General features: G+C 34.1%; 1 protein-coding gene across 2 annotated transcripts in view; it reads left to right on the top strand.

The window, feature by feature from the left end:
* The first annotated feature begins 16,761 nt into the window (after positions 1-16,761).
* Positions 16,762-23,171, top strand: part of LOC143229868 (phosphatidylinositol 3-kinase regulatory subunit gamma-like) — an 84,959-nt gene continuing 78,549 nt past the window's right edge. Inside the window, exons 1-2 of one of the 2 annotated variants that reach the window (XM_076462723.1) lie at positions 16,762-16,893; positions 20,302-21,067. In XM_076462723.1, the coding sequence (XP_076318838.1) occupies positions 20,683-21,067 (385 nt within the window). In that variant the 5' untranslated portion in view covers positions 16,762-16,893; positions 20,302-20,682. Of the gene's footprint in view, positions 16,894-20,301; positions 21,068-23,171 lie in introns of those variants that run through there. The other variant, XM_076462724.1, reaches the window with a different exon arrangement.

The raw sequence follows: 23,171 nt of genomic DNA, 5'->3' as shown, positions 1-23,171 counted from the left end.
ATGTTACCGACCAATGTCCTAATTTTGAAGTTTACTTCTGTCCCCCTTTCGATCTTGTTCTCTGATGGCCAGGAATCAGCTGATGACCAGAATATCGCCGATACTCTCGGTGACAACTTTACTCGTGCATCTAATACTTCTGCTTCATCCCCCACCTTTATCGCCATCAAACTGGGACACAGTGACCGTCTCTTTCCTTTCAGGCTGATCGTCTTTATGACTATAATCGCCCCTTAACACTGGTAGAACTAAAGCTTGACCTTCATTGGTCTGGATGTTTCTTTGTTGTACCTAATGATATTCATTACGAGATACTGCGTCATCTCTCTCCTACCTTTCTTACTATTCTTCTGGTTGTTTTTAACAAGATCTGGCAGAAAAAAATGCTTTTCCTGATGCTTGGCGCCATGCTATAGTTCTCCTTTTTACTAAGCCCGAGAAAAATCCCAAGATTTCTTCAAACTACCGTCCAATTTCTTTTACGAGCTGCCTCTGTAAGATCTTAGAGAGGATGGTTAATAATCGTCTTGTTTGGTTTTACGAATCAAACAAACTCCTCTCGCTCATCCATGTGGGTTTTGACGACAGTGTTCCACCATAGACCATCTAATTCGACTTGAAACACTAATCATGGAAGCCATTCTCAAGTAACAACGTCTTGTTTCTGTATCTTTCACCTTGAGAAGGCTTATCATACTATATGGAGGAATGACGTTTTGCGAGACCTTCATTCATATGGGTTGCATGATAATTTGCCCGTTTTTAATAAACATTTCTTATGAAACTAACGATTCCAAGTCCGTCTGAGTTTGATCCTTCCCCGTTATTTCCCAGAAGAACTTGGAGTCCCTCAGGGCTGTGTCTTGAGTGTCACACTTTTCATTATAAAGATTTATGCCATCAGTGAACAACGCCTCCTTGCAGTTGCAAGTGGACTTTCTGTCAACGATTTCCACATCGCTTATCCGTCGTCGAGCATAAGGTTTATTGAGTGGCAGCAGCAAACGGCCTTCAATCATTTACTGAAGTGAACCACAGTAAACTGTTTTACCTTCTCTCTCTCTAAACTGTTTTCATGTACTTCTGCCACAAAAGTAATATTCACCTTGATCCTAAGCTTCATCTCAGAGAAGTTGTGCTTCATGTAGTACTTAAAGCAAAGTTTTTGGGGCTTATATTTGACCATAAGCTGAATTTTATTCCACACATCAAGCAGCTACTCATCAAGTGTGTAAGAGCACTAAGCATCCTCCATGTCTTCTCTTCCATCTCTTGAGGATTGGATCAATATTATATGCTAAAGATCTATCGTTCCTTTATTCGACTGAAACTGAACTCTGGGTCCATAGCCTATGGCTCTGCATGGACCTCGGCTTTGAAGATGTTGGACTCCATTCACCATCTGGGGCTTAGACAAAACAAGGGGCTCTCCACACTTCTCCAGTACAGAGTTTGTACATTGAGACTCATGAAGCTCCTCTACACCTCTACTGTTTTCAGCTGTCTTTACAGAGTTTGTACATTAAGACTCATGAAGCTCCTCTACACCTCTACTGTTTTCAGCTGTCTTTACAGAGTTTGTACATTAAAACTCATGAACCTCCTCTACACCTCTACTGTTTTCAGTTGTCTTTACAGAGTTTGTACATTAAAACTCATGAACCTCCTTTACACCTTTACTGTTTTCAGCTGTCTTTACAGAGTTTGTACATTAAGACTCATGAAGCTCCTCTACACCTTTACTGTTTTCAGTTGTCTTTACAGAGTTTGTACATTAAGACTCATGAAGCTCCTCTACACCTCTACTGTTTTCAGCTGTCTTTACAGAGTTTGTACATTAAGACTCATGAACCTCCTTTACACCTCTACTGTTTTCAGCTGTCTTTACAGAGTTTGTACATTAAGACTCATGAACCTCCTTTACACCTCTACTGTTTTCAGCTGTCTTTACAGAGTTTGTACATTAAGACTCATGAAACTCCTCTACACCTCTACTGTTTTCAGCTGTCTTTACAGAGTTTGTACATTAAGACTCATGAAGCTCCTCTACACCTCTACTGTTTTCAGCTGTCTTTACAGAGTTTGTACATTAAGACTCATGAAGCTCCTCTACACCTCTACTGTTTTCAGTTGTCTTTACAGAGTTTGTACATTGAGACTCATGAAGCTCCTCTACACCTCTACTGTTTTCAGCTGTCTTTACAGAGTTTGTACATTAAGACACATGAAGCTCCTCTACACCTCTACTGTTTTCAGTTGTCTTTACAGAGTTTGTACATTAAGACTCATGAAGCTCCTCTACACCTCTACTGTTTTCAGTTGTCTTTACAGAGTTTGTACATTAAGACACATGAAGCTCCTCTACACCTCTACTGTTTTCAGCTGTCTTTACAGAGTTTGTACATTAAGACTCATGAAGCTCCTCTACACCTCTACTGTTTTCAGCTGTCTTTACAGAGTTTGTACATTAAGACTCATGAACCTCCTTTACACCTCTACTGTTTTCAGCTGTCTTTACAGAGTTTGTACATTAAGACTCATGAACCTCCTTTACACCTCTACTGTTTTCAGCTGTCTTTGCAGAGTTTGTACATTAAGACTCATGAAACTCCTCTACACCTCTACTGTTTTCAGCTGTCTTTACAGAGTTTGTACATTAAGACTCATGAAGCTCCTCTACACCTCTACTGTTTTCAGCTGTCTTTACAGAGTTTGTACATTAAGACTCATGAAGCTCCTCTACACCTCTACTGTTTTCAGCTGTCTTTACAGAGTTTGTACATTAAGACTCATGAAGCTCCTCTACACCTCTACTGTTTTCAGCTGTCTTTACAGAGTTTGTACATTAAGACTCATGAACCTCCTTTACACCTCTACTGTTTTCAGCTGTCTTTACAGAGTTTGTACATTAAGACTCATGAACCTCCTCTACACCTCTACTGTTTTCAGCTGTCTTTACAGAGTTTGTACATTAAGACTCATGAAGCTCCTCTACACCTCTACTGTTTTCAGCTGTCTTTACAGAGTTTGTACATTAAGACTCATGAAGCTCCTCTACACCTCTACTGTTTTCAGCTGTCTTTACAGAGTTTGTACATTAAGACTCATGAACCTCCTTTACACCTCTACTGTTTTCAGCTGTCTTTACAGAGTTTGTACATTAAGACTCATGAAGCTCCTCTACACCTCTACTGTTTTCAGCTGTCTTTACAGAGTTTGTACATTAAGACTCATGAAACTCCTCTACACCTCTACTGTTTTCAGCTGTCTTTACAGAGTTTGTACATTAAGACTCATGAAACTCCTCTACACCTCTACTGTTTTCAGCTGTCTTTACAGAGTTTGTACATTAAAACTCATGAACCTCCTCTACACCTCTACTGTTTTCAGTTGTCTTTACAGAGTTTGTACATTGAGACTCATGAAGCTCCTCTACACCTCTACTGTTTTCAGCTGTCTTTACAGAGTTTGTACATTAAGACACATGAAGCTCCTCTACACCTCTACTGTTTTCAGTTGTCTTTACAGAGTTTGTACATTAAGACTCATGAAGCTCCTCTACACCTCTACTGTTTTCAGTTGTCTTTACAGAGTTTGTACATTAAAACACATGAAGCTCCTCTACACCTCTACTGTTTTCAGCTGTCTTTACAGAGTTTGTACATTAAGACTCATGAAGCTCCTCTACACCTTTACTGTTTTCAGTTGTCTTTACAGAGTTTGTACATTAAGACTCATGAAGCTCCTCTACACCTCTACTGTTTTCAGCTGTCTTTACAGAGTTTGTACATTAAGACTCATGAAGCTCCTCTACACCTCTACTGTTTTCAGTTGTCTTTACAGAGTTTGTACATTGAGACTCATGAAGTTCCTCTACACCTCTACTGTTTTCAGCTGTCTTTACAGAGTTTGTACATTAAGACACATGAAGCTCCTCTACACCTCTACTGTTTTCAGTTGTCTTTACAGAGTTTGTACATTAAGACTCATGAAGCTCCTCTACACCTCTACTGTTTTCAGTTGTCTTTACAGAGTTTGTACATTAAAACACATGAAGCTCCTCTACACCTCTACTGTTTTCAGCTGTCTTTACAGAGTTTGTACATTAAGACTCATGAAGCTCCTCTACACCTCTACTGTTTTCAGCTGTCTTTACAGAGTTTGTACATTAAGACTCATGAACCTCCTTTACACCTCTACTGTTTTCAGCTGTCTTTACAGAGTTTGTACATTAAGACTCATGAACCTCCTTTACACCTCTACTGTTTTCAGCTGTCTTTACAGAGTTTGTACATTAAGACTCATGAAGCTCCTCTACACCTCTACTGTTTTCAGCTGTCTTTACAGTGTTTGTACATTAAGACTCATGAAACTCCTCTACACCTCTACTGTTTTCAGCTGTCTTTACAGAGTTTGTACATTAAGACTCATGAAACTCCTCTACACCTCTACTGTTTTCAGCTGTCTTTACAGAGTTTGTACATTAAGACTCATGAAGCTACTCTACACCTCTACTGTTTTCAGCTGTCTTTACAGAGTTTGTACATTAAGACTCATGAAACTCCTCTACACCTCTACTGTTTTCAGCTGTCTTTACAGAATTTGTACATTAAGACTCATGAAGCCCCTTTACACCTCTACTGTTTTCAGCTGTCTTTACAGAGTTTGTACATTAAGACTCATGAAACTCCTCTACACCTCTACTGTTTTCAGCTGTCTTTACAGAATTTGTACATTAAGACTCATGAAGCCCCTTTACACCTCTACTGTTTTCAACTGTCTTTACAGAGTTTGTACATTAAGACTCATGAAACTCCTCTACACCTCTACTGTTTTCAGCTGTCTTTACAGTGTTTGTACATTAAGACTCATGAAACTCCTCTACACCTCTACTGTTTTCAGCTGTCTTTACAGAGTTTGTACATTAAGACTCATGAAACTCCTCTACACCTCTACTGTTTTCAGCTGTCTTTACAGAGTTTGTACATTAAGACTCATGAAGCTACTCTACACCTCTACTGTTTTCAGCTGTCTTTACAGAGTTTGTACATTAAGACTCATGAAACTCCTCTACACCTCTACTGTTTTCAGCTGTCTTTACAGAATTTGTACATTAAGACTCATGAAGCCCCTTTACACCTCTACTGTTTTCAACTGTCTTTACAGAGTTTGTACATTAAGACTCATGAAACTCCTCTACACCTCTACTGTTTTCAGCTGTCTTTACAGAGTTTGTACATTAAGGCTCATGAAGCCCCTTTACACCTCTACTGTTTTCAGCTGTCTTTACAGAGTTTGTACATTAAGACTCATGAAACTCCTCTACACCTCTACTGTTTTCAGCTGTCTTTACAGAGTTTGTACATTAAGACTCATGAAGCCCCTTTACACCTCTACTGTTTTCAGCTGTCTTTACTATATGCTTTAAAACTTCTATCCTTATAACGGCATTCCACGTGGGGTTGTGTTATCCTTCCTCATTAGGCCATGTCTTTTCAAAATATATGGTCTGCCATTGTTCCTTTTGGCGTTCGTATCCAGGCACAGTTGGCAAAATTTGGTCTTTCCTTAGATGACATTGCTGTCTCCGCTGATCATCCCATCCCACCATGGCTCATTACCATTCCCCAATATGATTTTTCTTTGAGACATCTGAAGAAAGAAGGCAGATATTCTTGATTGGAAGTACTATCTTCTATTTGCTGAACATCATTCGAACCATTCTTCCATTCTCATTTATATGAGTGGTTCGATATCAAGTGACTCTGTGGGATCTGCCATAGTCTGTTGTTGTTTGGTGGTTGCACACAAGATCTCCTCTACAGTTCCTGTGTTCACTGCTGATTGGTACGCCATTTCTCTTGCCCTGGATCACGTAGAAGCTATGCAGTACACAAACTGTGCTATTTATACTGACTCGCTTAGCTCTCTACTGGCCCTGGAATCGCTTTACTTGTCGATATTCAAAACTGATTGGTCAATTGCTCTTTATTATTTACTTCTATCCAATTTTTTCTGGATACCAGGCCATGTGTCAGTTTTCGTGGGAACGAGCTTATTGACACTGCAGCGAAGTCTATCTACTCTGGTGCTATCACTGCCATACGTATTCCATACATGGATTATGATCCTTTATTAAAGACTCGGCTCGGATCTGGGTCAGTTGACAGTCGACTTAGAGTGAGTAACGTGATAATAAGCTTTTCAAGATCAAACCTTCTGTTGCTCCTTGGCCGTCTTACTTCTGTAGGATCGGATGGAGAAAGTTGTCCCAGCTAGGCTATGTATTGGTGACAGTTTTTAACTGATCGTTTTCTTTTATTTTTTTTATCAAGTCACAATAGTCCACATTTTACTGTCGTGCCATCGTTACGACCTTGAGCGACGGCACCATTGTAGATATATGTTTTACCATGGGCTCACCCCTGACGTGGAAATATGTTATTGGTGAATATGACACTGTCCACCTCAGTTGTGTTTTTAAATTTTTAAGGGCTCTCGGCCTTTTAAATTCTATTTGCGTTTTTAATTCGAAAATTGGCCTTTGATTTGTTTTAAAATGATCTCTTTTACTTCTTTTGATAACTTTACTTTTGTGTTTAATTTTTTACCGATAGTTTGACATAAATAGCCTAATTGCTTTGCGTCAATAAACGCCAAACAACCAATCAACTCTTCGCATATCAGTTATCATTACTTCTTTTTACACAATGAACAGAATCTTTGGTTTTTCTTCCTAGTACATTTGTATTAGTTTGTAATATTTTATTTAAACCTTCGAGTTGTTTTTTTTTTTTATCTACATAGTTTTGGTTTATTTCATCAGTCGGTTTTTTTACGTGTTTTATATTTTGGTTTTCAATAACAAAACTCTCATTGAGTAATTACAATTATTTCGGTACATATATACCGTTTTTATTTTCATTAACATTATTTATTCAGAGATTTGTCGTTGATTTCGGATTTACTATCAACATGTTCTTTCAGTAACAATAAATTAATGACATCATTATTTCTTTTTACATCTTTAACATGTGACACAACGTTCCGTCTGTGGACTCACACCGCGAAAACCCGGATTTCAAAATCCGGGGTGGGCTGTGTGAAGATAGCCCACTATATGGCTTTGTTCTCAATTCCAATCAATAACAACAATTTAATTGTTTATTTCCAATACGATAATTATCATCATCGGCATGGACGTCCGCAGATTTTTTTTCCAGGAAAAATAATGTGAAATTGTGAATTGAATAAACAATTAACATACACTGCTGACATATTTTTTGTTTCTCCTTTTCCAGGAGCATTTGTTCCCTTTCCCTCCACCCACCGCAGACGTCCATGAATTCATCGGTTAATTAAAAATAGCTACAGAATGGATCTATATAATACTGAGATTCTTATTTATATTTTTGTTAGTTTTTAGAGCTAAACAGCATTGGAGTATTTGATGTGTCCACTGCAGGGAATGGAGTCCTGGAGTGTGGTGTTGTAAGCCTTTAAAATTACCGCTGTCACAATGGGGGCACTTCTTTATAAAAATTACAACATGAAAACCAAAAACTTATTTATTATCAAGTGGCTAGGGCACTCGGCTTATATTCTACTCTGAAGGTCGCGAGTTCGAATCCCAGTCACACCAAACATGCTCGACCTTTCAGCCGTGGAGACGTTATAATGTCACGATCAATCCCAGTATTCGTTTCGAAACTTTTATTTTAAGTATTCATTGTCCATTCTCTCTTTCAACAATTAAGAAATATGTGTTTTTGCTGGAATTTATCAGTTATCAAAAACTCAATCCTCAATTTCAACACATTATTATAGAACTCCTTATATGAAACAGATTATTCGACACAATCTTCCATAATTGTTATTGCTTACTCAACATCTGCTTTTTGTTTTGTTATTATTTAAATTGGCTGTTAACAAAAGTGAGTAATATTTGGAATAATCATATTATTCATCTTTTAACGAAACAGTGTAATCTTCAGAAGTATATTTAACAATATTAGTTCTTACTCATGTTCTTATGATAGAGTATTATTGAAAATTATCTAATTTTTGTTTTGGCTATTTTACTTATCTTGAAACAGAAGACCAACGAGTATGTTTCTAATTTCACTGCTTTCACTATTTTTGTTGGATTCTATATTTTGATAAAACAAAACTTCGTTGTGTGAGACAGTATGTTTAAATGTTAATACTGATTTATAATTTTTATTCTTACTATCTGCACTACTCAATGGTCTTTCAGCCCTCGTCGTTAAATGTTAAAATATGTTTGCTTGAAAGGTCTAAAATATCAATAATATAATAGCATACGTAATAAATGCATTACTCGTGCTATAATCGCTTGAGAAATATATCAGTCCTTTTAAATGATGAGCAAAATGGGTAATTATATTTCTTCAATCAGTGTTTTATCTTTTTTTTTCCTGTATTAACGAGTAATATATAATCTGTTTCACTTTAGAAACCGTCTTTCTTTATAATATCTAATTCTGGACGTATATATCCAATAGAATAAAATATGTTAACGCTTTCATCTTTAATGTAGAATTCATATTTAACATTTTCTTTTCCATCGCGGTAATATTTGTATTCAGAACTTTCTATAATGTTCTGATGATACACTCATTATATCTCGTATTCTCCCCATTTGTAGAGAATAAACGTCTATTGAGTTCACTTCCACGTTGAGCTTGGAATATCTTCTCTAAAATATTATATATCGGTTTTCATTAACGCATTACTCACTTTATTTTCTATGAATTTATCTGCATTAATATATTTTGATTTGTTTAAAATATCAGTAAAACTATAATATTTCTATAACATTTCTTACTTTTTTACAAAATAAAAGTGCCCTAAGTACAACTCGTTTTTTGAAAGATGATTGGATGATCTGTAATTTTTATTGTTATTACAATTTGATCCGTTAATATCTCCATACATTAGATTCGTTTCTTTAATGTTAATTAAACTTCAAGGTAGATTAGAAGCATTAAAGGAATAGAAAATATGGTTAAACTCATTATTGTATAATACTTAATTAATCACATCACAATGAATGTGAAAGCAATCTTCATCTTTAGAGATTCTACATTTATATTTTCCTCTATGTTTTCGATCGGAATGTATTTTAGCTCATATTCTAATATTTCGTACAGATTTCATTCATTTAAGTCAATCTGATAATTTGACTATAAACCTCTAAGTAACTTCAATACCAAATTATATAGAAGGATCCTTTTCATTAAATAATTGAAATAAAAAGATATTTTTCTCACATAGGGTATAATTTCATTATCAGTTATTACTTTTTAAAGTTATTTTCATCAATATTTAAATGTATAGTTATTCAATTTTTCATCATTCTTGTTCCATGATATCTACATTGGCATAGATTTTGATGTTAAAGAATTATTTTCATTTATTATATCGAAAGAAGCTTTAAATTCCTATGTGAAGTATTCCCAATACTTGCTATATTAAGAATCTAAAGCTATTAATCTTTTCACTTATTTATTCTCATTGAAATCACTCAATTATACTCATATATGCACGAGGGCTATCTGCCCTAGCTGTCCCTAATTTAACAATGTAAAACTAGAGAAAAAGCAGCTAATCATCACCACCCACTGCCAACTCTTGGGCTACTCTTTTACCAACGAATAGTGGAATTGACCATCACATTATAACGTCCTCGCGGCTGAAATAGCGAGTATGTTTGGTGTGACGGGGGATTCGAACCCGCAACCCTCAAATTACGACTCGAGTGCCTTAACCACCTGGCCATGCTTAGCCTTGATGATTGTTAATTTCGATGTTTGTTTCAGTAATTTTAAGCTATCTTTAATTATTTTGAGCTGTGTTTTAATACTTTGGGCGATTTTAGCTTATTTTGGTATTTTGTGTTTAATTTTTGATGTTTTTGAATATTTTGGTATTTTAAAAATTGTACATTTTTCGAAATTTGTGAGGCAGAAACTCATTTATACATTAATAACCTTTCAATTTTCAAAGTTAATGAAATTACTGACTATGCAACTATTTTTAAAACGAAAATAAAAAAGCATCTACTTATTATCTTTTTATTATAAAAACTTCCATAAAACACATTCCATTCTAACACACGATTAGTTTCTACACCAAATGCTCTTTCGAAATTTTTAATATTATTGTTACTCGACTAGGAAAAAAAAAGACAGATAACGTTATCCTAACGATTATTTGATTTTGTATTTCGCGCAAAGTTACACGGGAGCTACCTGTCCTAACCATTCCTAACTTGTGAAAGATTAGAGGGAAGATAGCTAATCTCCACCACCCACCGCCAACTTTTGACCTTCTCTTTTACCAATGAATATTAAGAATGACCGTCACATTATAGTGCCCCACGCCTGATTGGACGAACATGTTTGGTGAAACAAAGATTGAAACCTGCAACCCTCAGATTGTGAGTCGTTATCCTAGCGAAAAGTAACTAAGTATTTCAGTAAAATAAATACACTTTAAGACAATAGAAAATTTATATTACAAAATATAATGATTTGCTGAATCTTGCCATACTATCTCAGTGATCTTAGTAAAAAAAAATAAAATGATTTCTGATAACATATCATTTTACTTCTATCAAATAGATATCATCTTGATGTTATGTGTTGTTAACCAAATCGTTCAAGAACATTCTACCAATGAGACATATTTTATCTACTATTGGTTCACATTTTTTTTTTTTATAAACTTACCAAATTCCTTTTCCCGTCACTAATATCTTTAACCGGAAATTATTTTATTGTTAAAGACTTTTCCTTCAGCATTGTCCCTTACACTGACAATTACGTAATGGCTAGTATCGATATTCATTCACGTTTTACTAATATTCTTCTAGATCAGAGATCCTCAACCCATTGGGTCGAAAAAAATGTGTAAAAACACTTAGAAAATGTATAATACTTTTTTTATTTAGTAAGCCATAAGTTGTTTTTTTTTGCATTCAAGCTATTGACTGGGTTACAAATGACCATTATTTATTTCAGAAGTAGAAGTATTATTCTAAACTTGGTTTTAGAGCATTTTTATTGGTCAACCAAACAGATGATATATAAATGGGGTCACTGCTACGGCAGGGTTTAGAAAACCTGTTCTTTTTCATTATGAACGTAATCGGTTTGACCAATGTTTTGCTTGCTGCAAACCTACACTCTTTCTTAGGTGGGTTGATGACACGTTTTTTTTGTTCTTGTCGTTTTTCGCAGTCACGAATATATATATACATATATATATCCCATAAAATTAAAAAAGAAAACATGTGACTCGTTCCTAATGTATAAACTAGTGGCTTAAACGATCGTTTTACCATATTTATATTCATGAAAAAAATATTTACTGGCTTGTACACTATTTTAATACTTTACTTCTAACGTTTTTAAATGGAACTTGCTTCTGAAATGAGTTCTATATCATTTGCTCCGACCATTTTTCTATCCCTTCTGGATTCACATTTTATGTAACATCCTGAACAAAAAGTGCTGTTCTTTATACTTCCTAGAAAATGTAACTAACAAGTCTATTAAAAATGAAATAATCTCTACACCTATGAAACAGATGCGATTCTAAAATGCACACTAATTACTGTATGCTCTCCTGATACTATAAAACCAAAGAATTTGTTTTGGAATTTTGCACAAAGCTACTCGAGGGCTATCTGTGCTAGCCGTCCCTAATTTAGCAGTGTAAGACTAGAGGGAAGGCAGCTAGTCATCACCACCCACCGCCAACTCTTGGGCTACTCTTTTACCAACGAATAGTGGGATTGACCGTCACATTATACGCCCCCCACGCCTGGGAGGGCGAGCATGTTTAGCGCGACGCGGGTGCGAACCCGCGACCCTCAGATTACGAGTCGCACGCCTTACGCGCTTGGCCATGCCAGGCCCAAAAACCAAAGAAACATTGGCAAAACCAAATTACACTATGTAACACAAATTTTGTTCCTGAATAATATATATTATTTCTTAATTGCTTATGTCATAAAAGTACAGAAAATGACCATTATTCCCTTCAAATTTTGCTTTTGTGACCTGGACAAAGAAATTAACCTATTTTCTACGTAAAATCGGGCAACTGTGCACATTTTCATTTGTATAAGGTCTGAATAAAACAACATATAAATCAAGATTTACATGTATTTATACGAAAATTATACAAAAATGTGTAGGTGAGTACTTTTTCGAGGTTTGCGACTGTAATGTAAATCACTATCACGTTCCATTTACTTTAGTCACAAGCAGTTGGGAAATAACACTTTCTGCCCAGGAACAAGAAAAAGTAAAAAACGTGTTACACAGTGTAATCAAACGTTTGTATACACACGCTGAAACAGCAGATTTTAAGTCACCATTTAAGATAAAAAGACAACAGACCAAAAATTCAGTGCCCAAATACTTATACTCACATATATCTTGCAGACTTACTTATGATGAACGTAAGATTACCTGTATTAGTAGAACATTACGCCCCTTAAAATACGTACGTATAATCATATGGGAATATGGAATAGAATTTATATAAAACTTTCATTGGCATTGTGAGTAATTTCATCCAAACATTAATCTAAGTGGTTATAGAAGTTATGCAAATGGCATCTGAAACTGCAAGGAGAAAAAAAGGAATTTATAATCTTACGATAAAATTTACATTTAATTCAGACTAATCAGAGTCTGAGTCATACTAACTAAAGTAAATCTGATTTTTTGTGTATGTGCAACAAACTTGTAATGTGTACTAAAAGCTTATCAAACGTCGTGAAAATACAGTAAGTACTCAGAGTTATAATATGAATGAGTTCACAGTTGCATGGTGGTTACGAGGTCGTGCAAAATACATGATACCGTCTCAATAAGGTTTATACAGAAAGTTTTTGAGCTACAAATAACTGAAATATCTAACCACCTTTGAACAGAACAAGTAATAAAAATATTTTGTAAATGTAAAATTATGTGAGGATGGCAGTGCCAAAAATAATGCAAACAATAATATAGGGTTCATACAGCTATACACAGATCATGGCTACATGACTTTCAATATTAAAATTTAATGTTACACTGTAAAGTTTACAAACAAAAAATTGTTAAGAGGTCAGTCAATTCGACCGACCTCGCTACGAGAATCTGTAATAATCAAGACATATTTTGACTCCATCTGTATGGACGTCCTAGACTCTTAGTTACACTACATTATTACCAACCCTGATATGACCATGATATTATGATAAACTAGTTGCGCAACAACAGTAAGGAGTATATAACTTAAGTGTGACATTAAATATTAATATTGCAAGTCATGTTGGAATGGGTTATGTATAGCTGTATCATCCCAATATTCTCGTTATAACGTGACGGTCAATCCCATTATTCGTTGGTAAAAGAGTAGTCCAAGAGTTGGCGGTGGGTAATGATAACGAGCGGCCTTCCCTCTAGCCTTACACTGCTAAATTAGGGACGGCTAGCACAGATAACCCTCGAGTAGCTTTGCGCGAAATTAAAAAAAAACAAAAACGTAAGGTTCTTATTTGTTCTGTCGTAACATTAGTAAAATGTGCGCATGTCATAAATCATGAAAAGAAATAAACATGCAATCTGTTTGCTACGACACAGCATGGCATATGAATTTCAAAAACAAGAAATTAACATATATTTTTCTGTCAAGTTAGGTTTTATATATTCTTGAAACAAAGCATTTCCAAAGAACCTGCGCAAGTACATTTAATGGTATTTATTGCTATTTAACTACTTCTTTTCATATGGTTTCTTGAAACACAAACAGTTTTATACATAGACTCGATATTTTCGCTTGATCAAGTTATTAAGCGCGTCATTCACATAAATTCTCTTTTAAAGAGAAATTTCACATCTAGATCTAAGAGATATTTTATGAGATACTACAAGTTGCGCTTCTCTTACGATACCTATTGAGTGAAGACTTGAGAGAGAAAGATTTAGGCCTCTCACTACCATTTACGATATAGCGATCAATGCAGGTTGGTAAACCATTTCTGTACGTATATTTGTAAAAATATTTGAACGAGCAATCTAGGAGTTTGTCTAGGATTAGTTTTATGTTGTTTTGGGTACTGCATTTTGTATTGTTTCCATTTCTTAATAATATGTGTTAGTCTATACTTGACAGTCGTATATAATTATCCAACGTGTATATTGTTTATACATTTTAATGATATTTTATGTTGATATTCCTGTATTTTCACTCTAAAATTTTTGTTCATCGGGATTCGGACCGTGTTTTGGACCAGTGAGAGTCAGGTTCAGCGTTGACCTCTTACTCCCTTAGAAACTATTATTTTGTTTGTATTGTTACTGTATCCTAGGTGAAAACCCTTGTTACGTTGTATCAATTTTTACAGTATGTTAAACTTTGTCCGTTGTCCGCATAGGTATATTAACTTGTGTATTTAGATTATCTTCATTTATGCATGATTGCACTATTACTACAAGTTCTTAATAAAATTCCGCTTAGCAGCCATTCACGCACATAATACTATTTTTACATATAAAAAAATAAAATAAAATAGAGTTCATTTGTCTCTAGGATCCAATTAGCCTAGCACAGTGTGGTCTATAAGTTTCTTGTAGGGGAGAGATAATTGAGGTTTGGTTTATCATGAATAATCTAACACTCTAGTTTGCTCATCAGCTCATTTTTATTAAAAAAATTCTTATAATATTGAAACAAGTCATCCAAGAGTCTAATATAGTTGGCATGCTTGAATAGTTATGAAGAAATACTGAGTTTGCTGATCCTGGGCTGTTAATACTTTCATTAAAATATAGTTTTGTATCTGATGTACTTTATTTATGTGTGTTTTTGATATATTTATCCATGTTATATAGGCATGGCCTTATATATATTCTGTAAGCTTTTAATAGTTTTCTTCTGGTGAAATTCCTTGGTAGTTAGTTGTCAGTAAAATTCTTAAGTAAAGCGTATTTTTCTAAATCGTGTTTTTTTACTAATTATCTGCGATATCCAATTTAACTTTGAGTCAGATATGGTCCCTAAGAATTTAACAAATATTTCCACCTGTAAGAGGGTCCCGTTTAAATACAACTGTGATATTAATTTGCTTGTTTTATTTGATTTTGTAAATGTCTTGTGTTTTGTACACATTAATTTTAAGTTTCCACTTATTGCAGTACCATTCTATTTCGTTTCGTAGTAATTGTGTTTTGCTGTTATTGGGTTTGAAGCATTCTTCCAGAATACAACATCATTTACAAATTTTGAGCAGTAGGTGTGGGTTCGATCTTTGAGAGGCATGTTGCTGACATACATGATAAATAGGGTAGGGTTAAGTACTCCTCATTCAGGGCCACCCACCACAGGATTGCAGCATTCTGAGCAGGTGTCCTCAACACTTACTCTGATGCTCCTATCTTCTAAAAAGTTAAAAACTAATCAAATAATTTCTGTAGAAAGTCTCAATTTGGAAAGTTTGTATCTGAGTCCATTGAAACACATCCTATCGAATACTTTTTCAACACCTATAAATCAGGAAGCGTGAGACTCTGATTTGTTTATCTATTAAAACCGTGTATTATTTATTCCATTAATCTTATGAAATGATCTATTGTTTGCTTTGCTTTTCCGAAGCTATTTTGTATTTCCACGAGTAATTTATAAGTCTATTATTTATAATTTTTTAAAGTAATTTTCCTAGATTGCTTGTTAGACTTACAGGTCTGTATAGTTTTCGGGAATATTTACTGGTTATTTTTCCTTATAGAACACAAGAACATCGACTTGTTTCTAAGCGCTTGTCTTACATCCTGTTTTTAAAGATAAACTGTATAAAAATATCAGATATTCAAATAATCTCAGAGGGCCTTTCTTGAATAATAAGTTTTGGATTTTGTTTTGTCCCAGTGATTTATTTTTCAAATGTTTTATGTTTTCTTGTACTCTGCTACTGTGATGGGTCTGATAAAATGTTGTGTAATCATTTTCTGCTTCTGTTATTGTGCTGTTATGTTGAGTATTCTTAGTGAAGTATGGTATATGATTATTATATAATTATTTACTATGTTCACAAAGTGGTTTTTCATGTTTGAGTCGTCTGGTGTTTTGAAAGTCTTGAAAGAGTTAATCTTTCAAGGCGTGTACTTTCAGTTTATTCGTGTGTGATAGTTTATTATTATGTTTTAGTGTAGGGTACGTAAGGATATTTGTTTTGTTTGACTTTATAACTTTTTTTTTTTTTTGTACGGACCCAGAAACAATTGAGATCTGATTTGTTTTTTAATTTATTTGTGTTCCGAAGGTATCCATTTTTTCGATTTTAGTAGCTTAATGTCCTTTCTCATATACTTACTGGGCGTATTTATTTGCGTTTTTTATTATAATTAAAACTTATAATTAACTAAAAAAAGGAAGCATGACACTATACTACAAATACTTATTAGTAGAACATTGTGATAATATTTTGATTAAATGTGTTTTTAATTTTATTAACCTCAATAAACCATCTTTCTTGCGGTAGTTGTAGAAAATGTGCATAATAAAAAAAATAAAGAAATAGTAGGTTTAATAGGTATCTCCAAAATGTGCTCATGTAAAATAATAAAATATCTGTCTTTGGGCATTGAACACACACACCTGTACATATTTTTTTTTTTCTCCAAGTAACGCTTTTTCCGTCTGTTGGTAACTAAGCGACAGGTACCTGAAATTCCATTCGTCTAAGACTAAGCCTTTGAGACTTAGTGCAGAAAAAATTAAACTAGTTGATTGGATAAAATTAAAAGTCATACTTACGTTAAATAATGTTAGGTTGGAAACGAGGCCTACAGATTTTACGTTTCATTGAAAGATGTAAGAATAGTGTGTACATTATCACATTTTGTATTGGTTTATTTTTCATATTATTGCTAAATATTAAAACTAATTTATCTTATTCTTAGATTAAATCATTTTTAACGCTCCGCACAAATAACTTAACTACAACTGTTGAGTATTAAATTATTATACTATGTTATTAATGTTACTAAAATTAATAAGTATCACTGTTGCTATTTGCAATAACGGTACGTTAATACTACTGGAGTAACTTTTAAGAATACATAGTATTATTATTACTGTGAGTGTGGTATGAGTATCTGCAGTTCTGAGAGTGAGATTTATAATTTTAATGAAGCAAAGGTTGAAATTGTAATTTTACATCACAATAAACTCTATACATAGTGGCAAATATAATTCAGTAGTGTAGCCTGTGCTGTATGTCTATTTGTACAATCGTAAATAATAAGATTATGACACCTTATCTTTTTAACTAGTTCATTAATCTAAGTTAACACATTTGCTCATACAAGTTATATTATCAGATTACTTCAAATTTACTGCTGAGCAGTTTGCTGGTTTTCAACTTTAGACATAAAACATTTAAGTTTATGTGAAAATCTATGAGTATGATGTGTCCTTTAATTTTAAATATTTAGCTGGTATCTTAGACTTACATCATGCATTAATATCAGTATTATTTTAATGCTTAATTAATAGTATGCTTAATTGTTTATTATTTTTTACTATACTGATTATAAATTATGTAATGTAATTTCAGCTGATTTAAGATAATTAACAGAAGGATCTATAAATATTTGAATAATAAGTGTTTGTTTTGAGAGTGTTGTTTTTAAAGTTTAGTGAATAAATCAACCTCTAAGATGAATTGGTAGGTCCTTTATTACCCTTAAATTTTACATATATTTTGTATGGTACAATTATTAGAAGTTTTTTACTTGTATGATGCGATATTTATTAACAGATATGAGAAAATTTTACTCTTCTTGCAAATGTGATCAAGGGGTGACACATGGCAGTTTAAAACTAGCACTCCAGCAAGATTAGTCTATAACATTGTGATTTGGAACCAGTAATGCAATCAAACTAGACAACCTATTTGACATTTGACTTATAATGACTAGTGCACCAAAAATCATCTTTATAATGATATCTAATTCATGCTATAGTGAAAGTAGTTAGTTTTGGGTATTTTTTATAATTTGTCAGATAAGTAAAATTTGTTTATCCATCATACTACGTGTACAGTGCACCATGATATCCTGTCCTGTTTAGGACTACATAGACCAGATTTAAGTTTTGAATTTTCTACAATCTTTACTTGTTTTGTTCACCTGAACTGTTAAAGTCACTTCAATTCATGATCATCAAGGTACTTTAGTACCTGGACAATGTGATACCACTTAGAACTTGGAAGAGGACCTAGAGAATTAATTTTAGGCAAAGATAGTATAACTAAGCAAAACACTTAGTAGCAATGACAAAAATAATGAAGTCTTTAGTGCTGAAACCTCTTTTCATTCTTAAGATTCTTCATATGTAAGTTTCACCTTTAATACCTGTAAAACTAACTTCAAATCTAAAGATTAAATTTCAGTTAAAAGGCTCAAAGATTATTAAAAAAACACAAGTGTTGGTTGAAACTTGCACATTGTTAGATGTTAGACATGTTCAAGAGATATTACCATTTATATATATCAGGTCATCCATTAAGTAATGTCTGATTTTTAGGTTCAGAAAAAGAGAAATGATTTCAAATGCTTTTAATGTTATTTAATCAATAATGTATGTTCAATTATTATTAATTACTTTCTGCCAATGATTCACAAGCTTCTGAATACCACTTTAAAATTCTTGGTGTTTGGAGGAAAAGAATGTAGAGAGGGTAGTTTTGACATCTTCATGTGTTCCAAGCTCTTTTCCATCAAGATAGCTCTGCAAATTTTGGAACAGATAATAATCAGATGGGGCAAGGTCTGTAGAATAAGAAATATGTGGAAGTTTTATCAGTCTAGGTCTTCAGTTTTTGCAGGTGTGGTCCTTGCTGTATGGAGCTGTGTATTATCCTGGTGTAACACATCTCTACAATTAATCAAAACGGGCCTCTTTTCTTTCAGTGCAACAACAGAAGTCTGATGTAATTGTTACATTGAGCGGCAGCAACTCAAAGTAGATCACACCAACAATATCCCACCAAACACTTAACAAGACATTTCTAGGGTGGAGATCCATTTTGAGCTGTGCTTCAGCCAGCTTACTTGCACTGAACCATTGTCTGTGGCACTTAACATGTTTATAATATATCCAATTTTCATCTCCAGTCACTAACCTGCCCAAAAAAGGTGAGTTATGCTCACGAGAGTGCAGAGAAGTACAAATGTTCTAAGGTGGCTTGTTTCAACTCATGGAGGAACCATTTTCTAAGTTTTGTCACCATTCCATGCTGTTGCAAATGACGTTGAACTGTTGAATGGATTGAATTAAATGTATGTGCTAGTTCTTCAACTTTTACAGCACAATCTTCAAGTGCAGCCAGCAGCAAGTCATCATTAAACTCAACAGGACAATCTGAACTTGGTGCATCACTTAAGATGTAGTTACCTGATCTGAACTTCTGAAACCACCTTCGACATTTTCTTTCATTGAGTGTAGTTTAAACTTGTAAAGCATTATATACCTAATGTGCTGCTCAGACACATCTATCTTCATAAAAGTTTATTTGATTAATGATATGAAAAGTGGAGTTGGGTTAGTTTCTTTTATTTGTCTGAACATTTTTATACACGTCCTACTACCTGTTTTCTTCATTAAAGCCTTCTACTAAGACAGAAATAATGATGCACTTTCCATATTAAATTTTCAGACATTACTTATGGGATGACCTGGTACATAAAGATCAGGAAAGAAACAAGCTTAGAAAGTAACCTGCATTCCATGCTTAAAGGACATGTAAGCAATGTTTGAAAAGTAAATCTGATGTTCATCATCTGGGTTATAAGAGGGAATGTAATAATGAATCATGAAATATTTTGTTTGAAAAATATTCAAGCAGTAAAAAGGTATCACATTCTACAGTAAACCTTTGTTTATGTCACTGATAATTATATAAAAGTATAAATTCCAAACTTGTGGTATTGTAGTCTGGAGATTGAGATGACAGGTAACTTAAATATTTTCACAATCACACTATAATAATTCATTATCTAATTCACTGATAACTAGTTAAAGCTATGTCTGTTGATTTAGAGTGATATACATTTTTTTTTAAATACGTGATAGTTCTCAGTGTAGTAGTGTATTAGATTTTGATTTCCTTCTATTTACTTCAATATCTCCATTTATTTAACTGTACATGACATTTATACAAAACTTGTACAGGTGTATGATGTATGAATAATGTGAATTTTATTTTGTTGTTATCAGGTTTACAAAATCTGTATTTTGAAGAATGTCAGGAAGTTGTGACATCTCTCAGCTAAACTGTTTTGCTTCTATTTTGTTCTCATATGCAACTGTAAGAGCATTCCAGGTTGTACGTCCTCGTACATTGCTGCAGTGTGATACAATGGAAGTACATATAATAAACTGAAGATTTCTACATACACCTCTTGGAAACAAGTGTGAATCTGGAAAAATTGAAAATGTTGATCAAGGAAAAGGAAGTAGAGAAATTGTCCATTTAATTATTCATTAAAATGTATATTATTTGAATTTACTAACAAAGTGGTTTGGAAAATTACACGTAGATTAGAAATAAAACACAAGCTTGAAACTTCCTGATCAGAACAAAGCTTCAGTGCAAGTATGGGTGAATTGGTTTATTACCACTCACCAAACAAATTCTATAATATTGAAGTGCCTGATTTGAGTCTTGAGCCTGGTGATGTTGTGGAAGTGACAAAACCATTTCAGTTTCCTCTGTATGGCACAGAAGATAGACCTAATGGTCTTGTTTTGGGACGAAACCAAAGGACGGGTATAATTGGCTATTTCCCAGGAAATTACTTAGAACTTTTGAAAAGAGAATCTTTAACCAGTGTACATGGACCAATCCAAGGATCATATTTGTTTTCATCTGCAGATGTATCATTTGAAGAAAAACCACGTGTATCTTTATCACAATCATTCGTAACTTCTGTGTGTACTAACATGGATGAAAGAAACTCTGCTATCAGTTGTATAGAAACGTGTAAGTAAACTATTTTGTTATGTGATTATAACTCATGAATTTCGGCAGAGTACAGTGATATAATGAGTAATAATTTTTTTCTAGACAGTTTAAGGTAGAACCAGTAAATATATGTAGCCTGTAATCCTGGTTTTTAATGGCTTTTAAGTGAGTTAAAGTGAACTAAAATGTTTTTAAGCTTGTTAAAATATTTCAATGTATACAAAACATTTGTTAAATTCCAGTTAATTTCAAAACAAACTTAGTTTGATAATGTCCCATTTAAAAATATTACTCTTATCAACAAACTTTTAAGAAAATGTCTAAAACTCAAAGTTTTGATATGCTACTTGTTTCCTCTTGTAATATTAGCTATTCTCATTCAATTTTGCCCTCTATTTGCAAACTTGTTTTTGTGCATGCCACAAGCCTTATGCTTCCCCATGTTGAAATTACTATATTCCAATATGTGTTTCATGCAAATCATTGTCATATTTAACCAACAGTAGCATAGCAGCTCATGTAACTCCCTCTATACTCCTCTTCTAAACCTTCACTTCTCATTTGTCAGTTTTTGAGTACAGACATTTTTTGTTTGTTTATTGCTTCCCATATGACACATAATTTAATATTTTACTTGAGGTGGCTCCTTTATATTTCAAACTTTTAACGTTCTCTCTCAATTTATTATTGTTGCTCTATTTGTGCATATTTCATGACTTATGAATTTGGAAGTCAATGTTACCACTTACCAATGACCAATGTGTTGCCTCAGGTGAGGGTGGTCTGCGAGAGGATCTTTTTGCTTTTGTTTATCAAAAGATTGTCCCCTAGGCTCCTCATGAGTTTCCTGATATTATTAGAATAAGAAGTATTTTGATTGTTTTTCTCCTTGTCCTGAGTTTATCATTCCTTCTTAATTCCAAACTGAAGGCTCACCTTGGTCTTCATGAATTATGTATCTTGGGTTTGTGATATTTTGTCTCTTTCCCCTATCCCTTACTTCCCTCATCCTTTCTTGCTACATAAGCATTGTTCTTGACCACTTTTGATTTTTCTTCTCTTCCTTAATAATTGGATCCATGCAAAACATTTCCTTTCCAAATTAAGTAAAGGGATCAGCATTCCATGCCCCCCATCAGGTGGATACTCTCCGTTTTTGGATCAGCAGTTGTTGGGTTCTTTCTTACTTCGTTGGAGAAGTCAGAATGGCTCCTAACTCCAATTTTTGTCTTATGTATGCCCAATATTTTGACCTTTGTCCAACCCTTACTACCTTTCACAAATATCCTTCCATATATCTACTTTTGGAGGCTTTCCACAAAATTCATGAGGGATTTTTCAAATAATATTCTTTACCTTATCTCCTCCACATTTGTCCATGTATCATCCTCAACTCTTGCATTACAATTATGGTTTCTCTGTTTTTGAGATCTTATAGGCAGGAACTCAGTTTTGGCTCATTTCAGTTTACCTTCTACTTATCTCAGGGATGTCAGTCTTGCACTTTTTCTTAGACATTATGTCTTTGTTACTGTTCCTGACAATATCAAGCTGCAGGTAATGTCAGCACACCAGCAGTCCACCCTTTCAACTTTTGTGGCTATTTGTCATGATTATGGTCACCTATTCACACTTTTTTTGGTCCCCAAGAAAAACAGTGGTTGGAGGCTGGTTATCAATTTAACATGCCTCAACCAGTTTATTGCACTTCCCAAGTTCACTGTGGAGTCCTTTCTCAACTTGAGATGGTTTGTTTTTTTCCCCATGGTTGTGGATGACATAAATGAATGTCTCCAGTGCCTACCTCCACATCCCTTCTTCCTAAAACCATTGCAACTCGGAAGGATTGTTCCTCCTTTTCTTCTATTTTTCTTCCTTCTGTCTCCCATCTTTATCCTCGTCTGAAACCCGATAGATTTCTGTGTCCAGTCATGGCCTTATTTTATTATATTGCAAATACAGCTACCATCTGGGATATGCACAAATGTCTTAAGATTCTCTTGCAAACCTGATCACTTCATGATCTTACTCCTTCTACCCATGAATTAGGTTCACTTTTGGGTGCATTTGGTCTACTATTCTCAACCTTTTTCCTTTCATCCTTTGTTCTATATTTCCTCTC

The sequence above is a fragment of the Tachypleus tridentatus genome, chromosome 10 (assembly GCF_004210375.1).
Source record: "Tachypleus tridentatus isolate NWPU-2018 chromosome 10, ASM421037v1, whole genome shotgun sequence".
NCBI classification, from domain to species: domain Eukaryota; kingdom Metazoa; phylum Arthropoda; class Merostomata; order Xiphosura; family Limulidae; genus Tachypleus; species Tachypleus tridentatus.
This window is presented reverse-complemented; position numbering and strand designations above follow the sequence as displayed.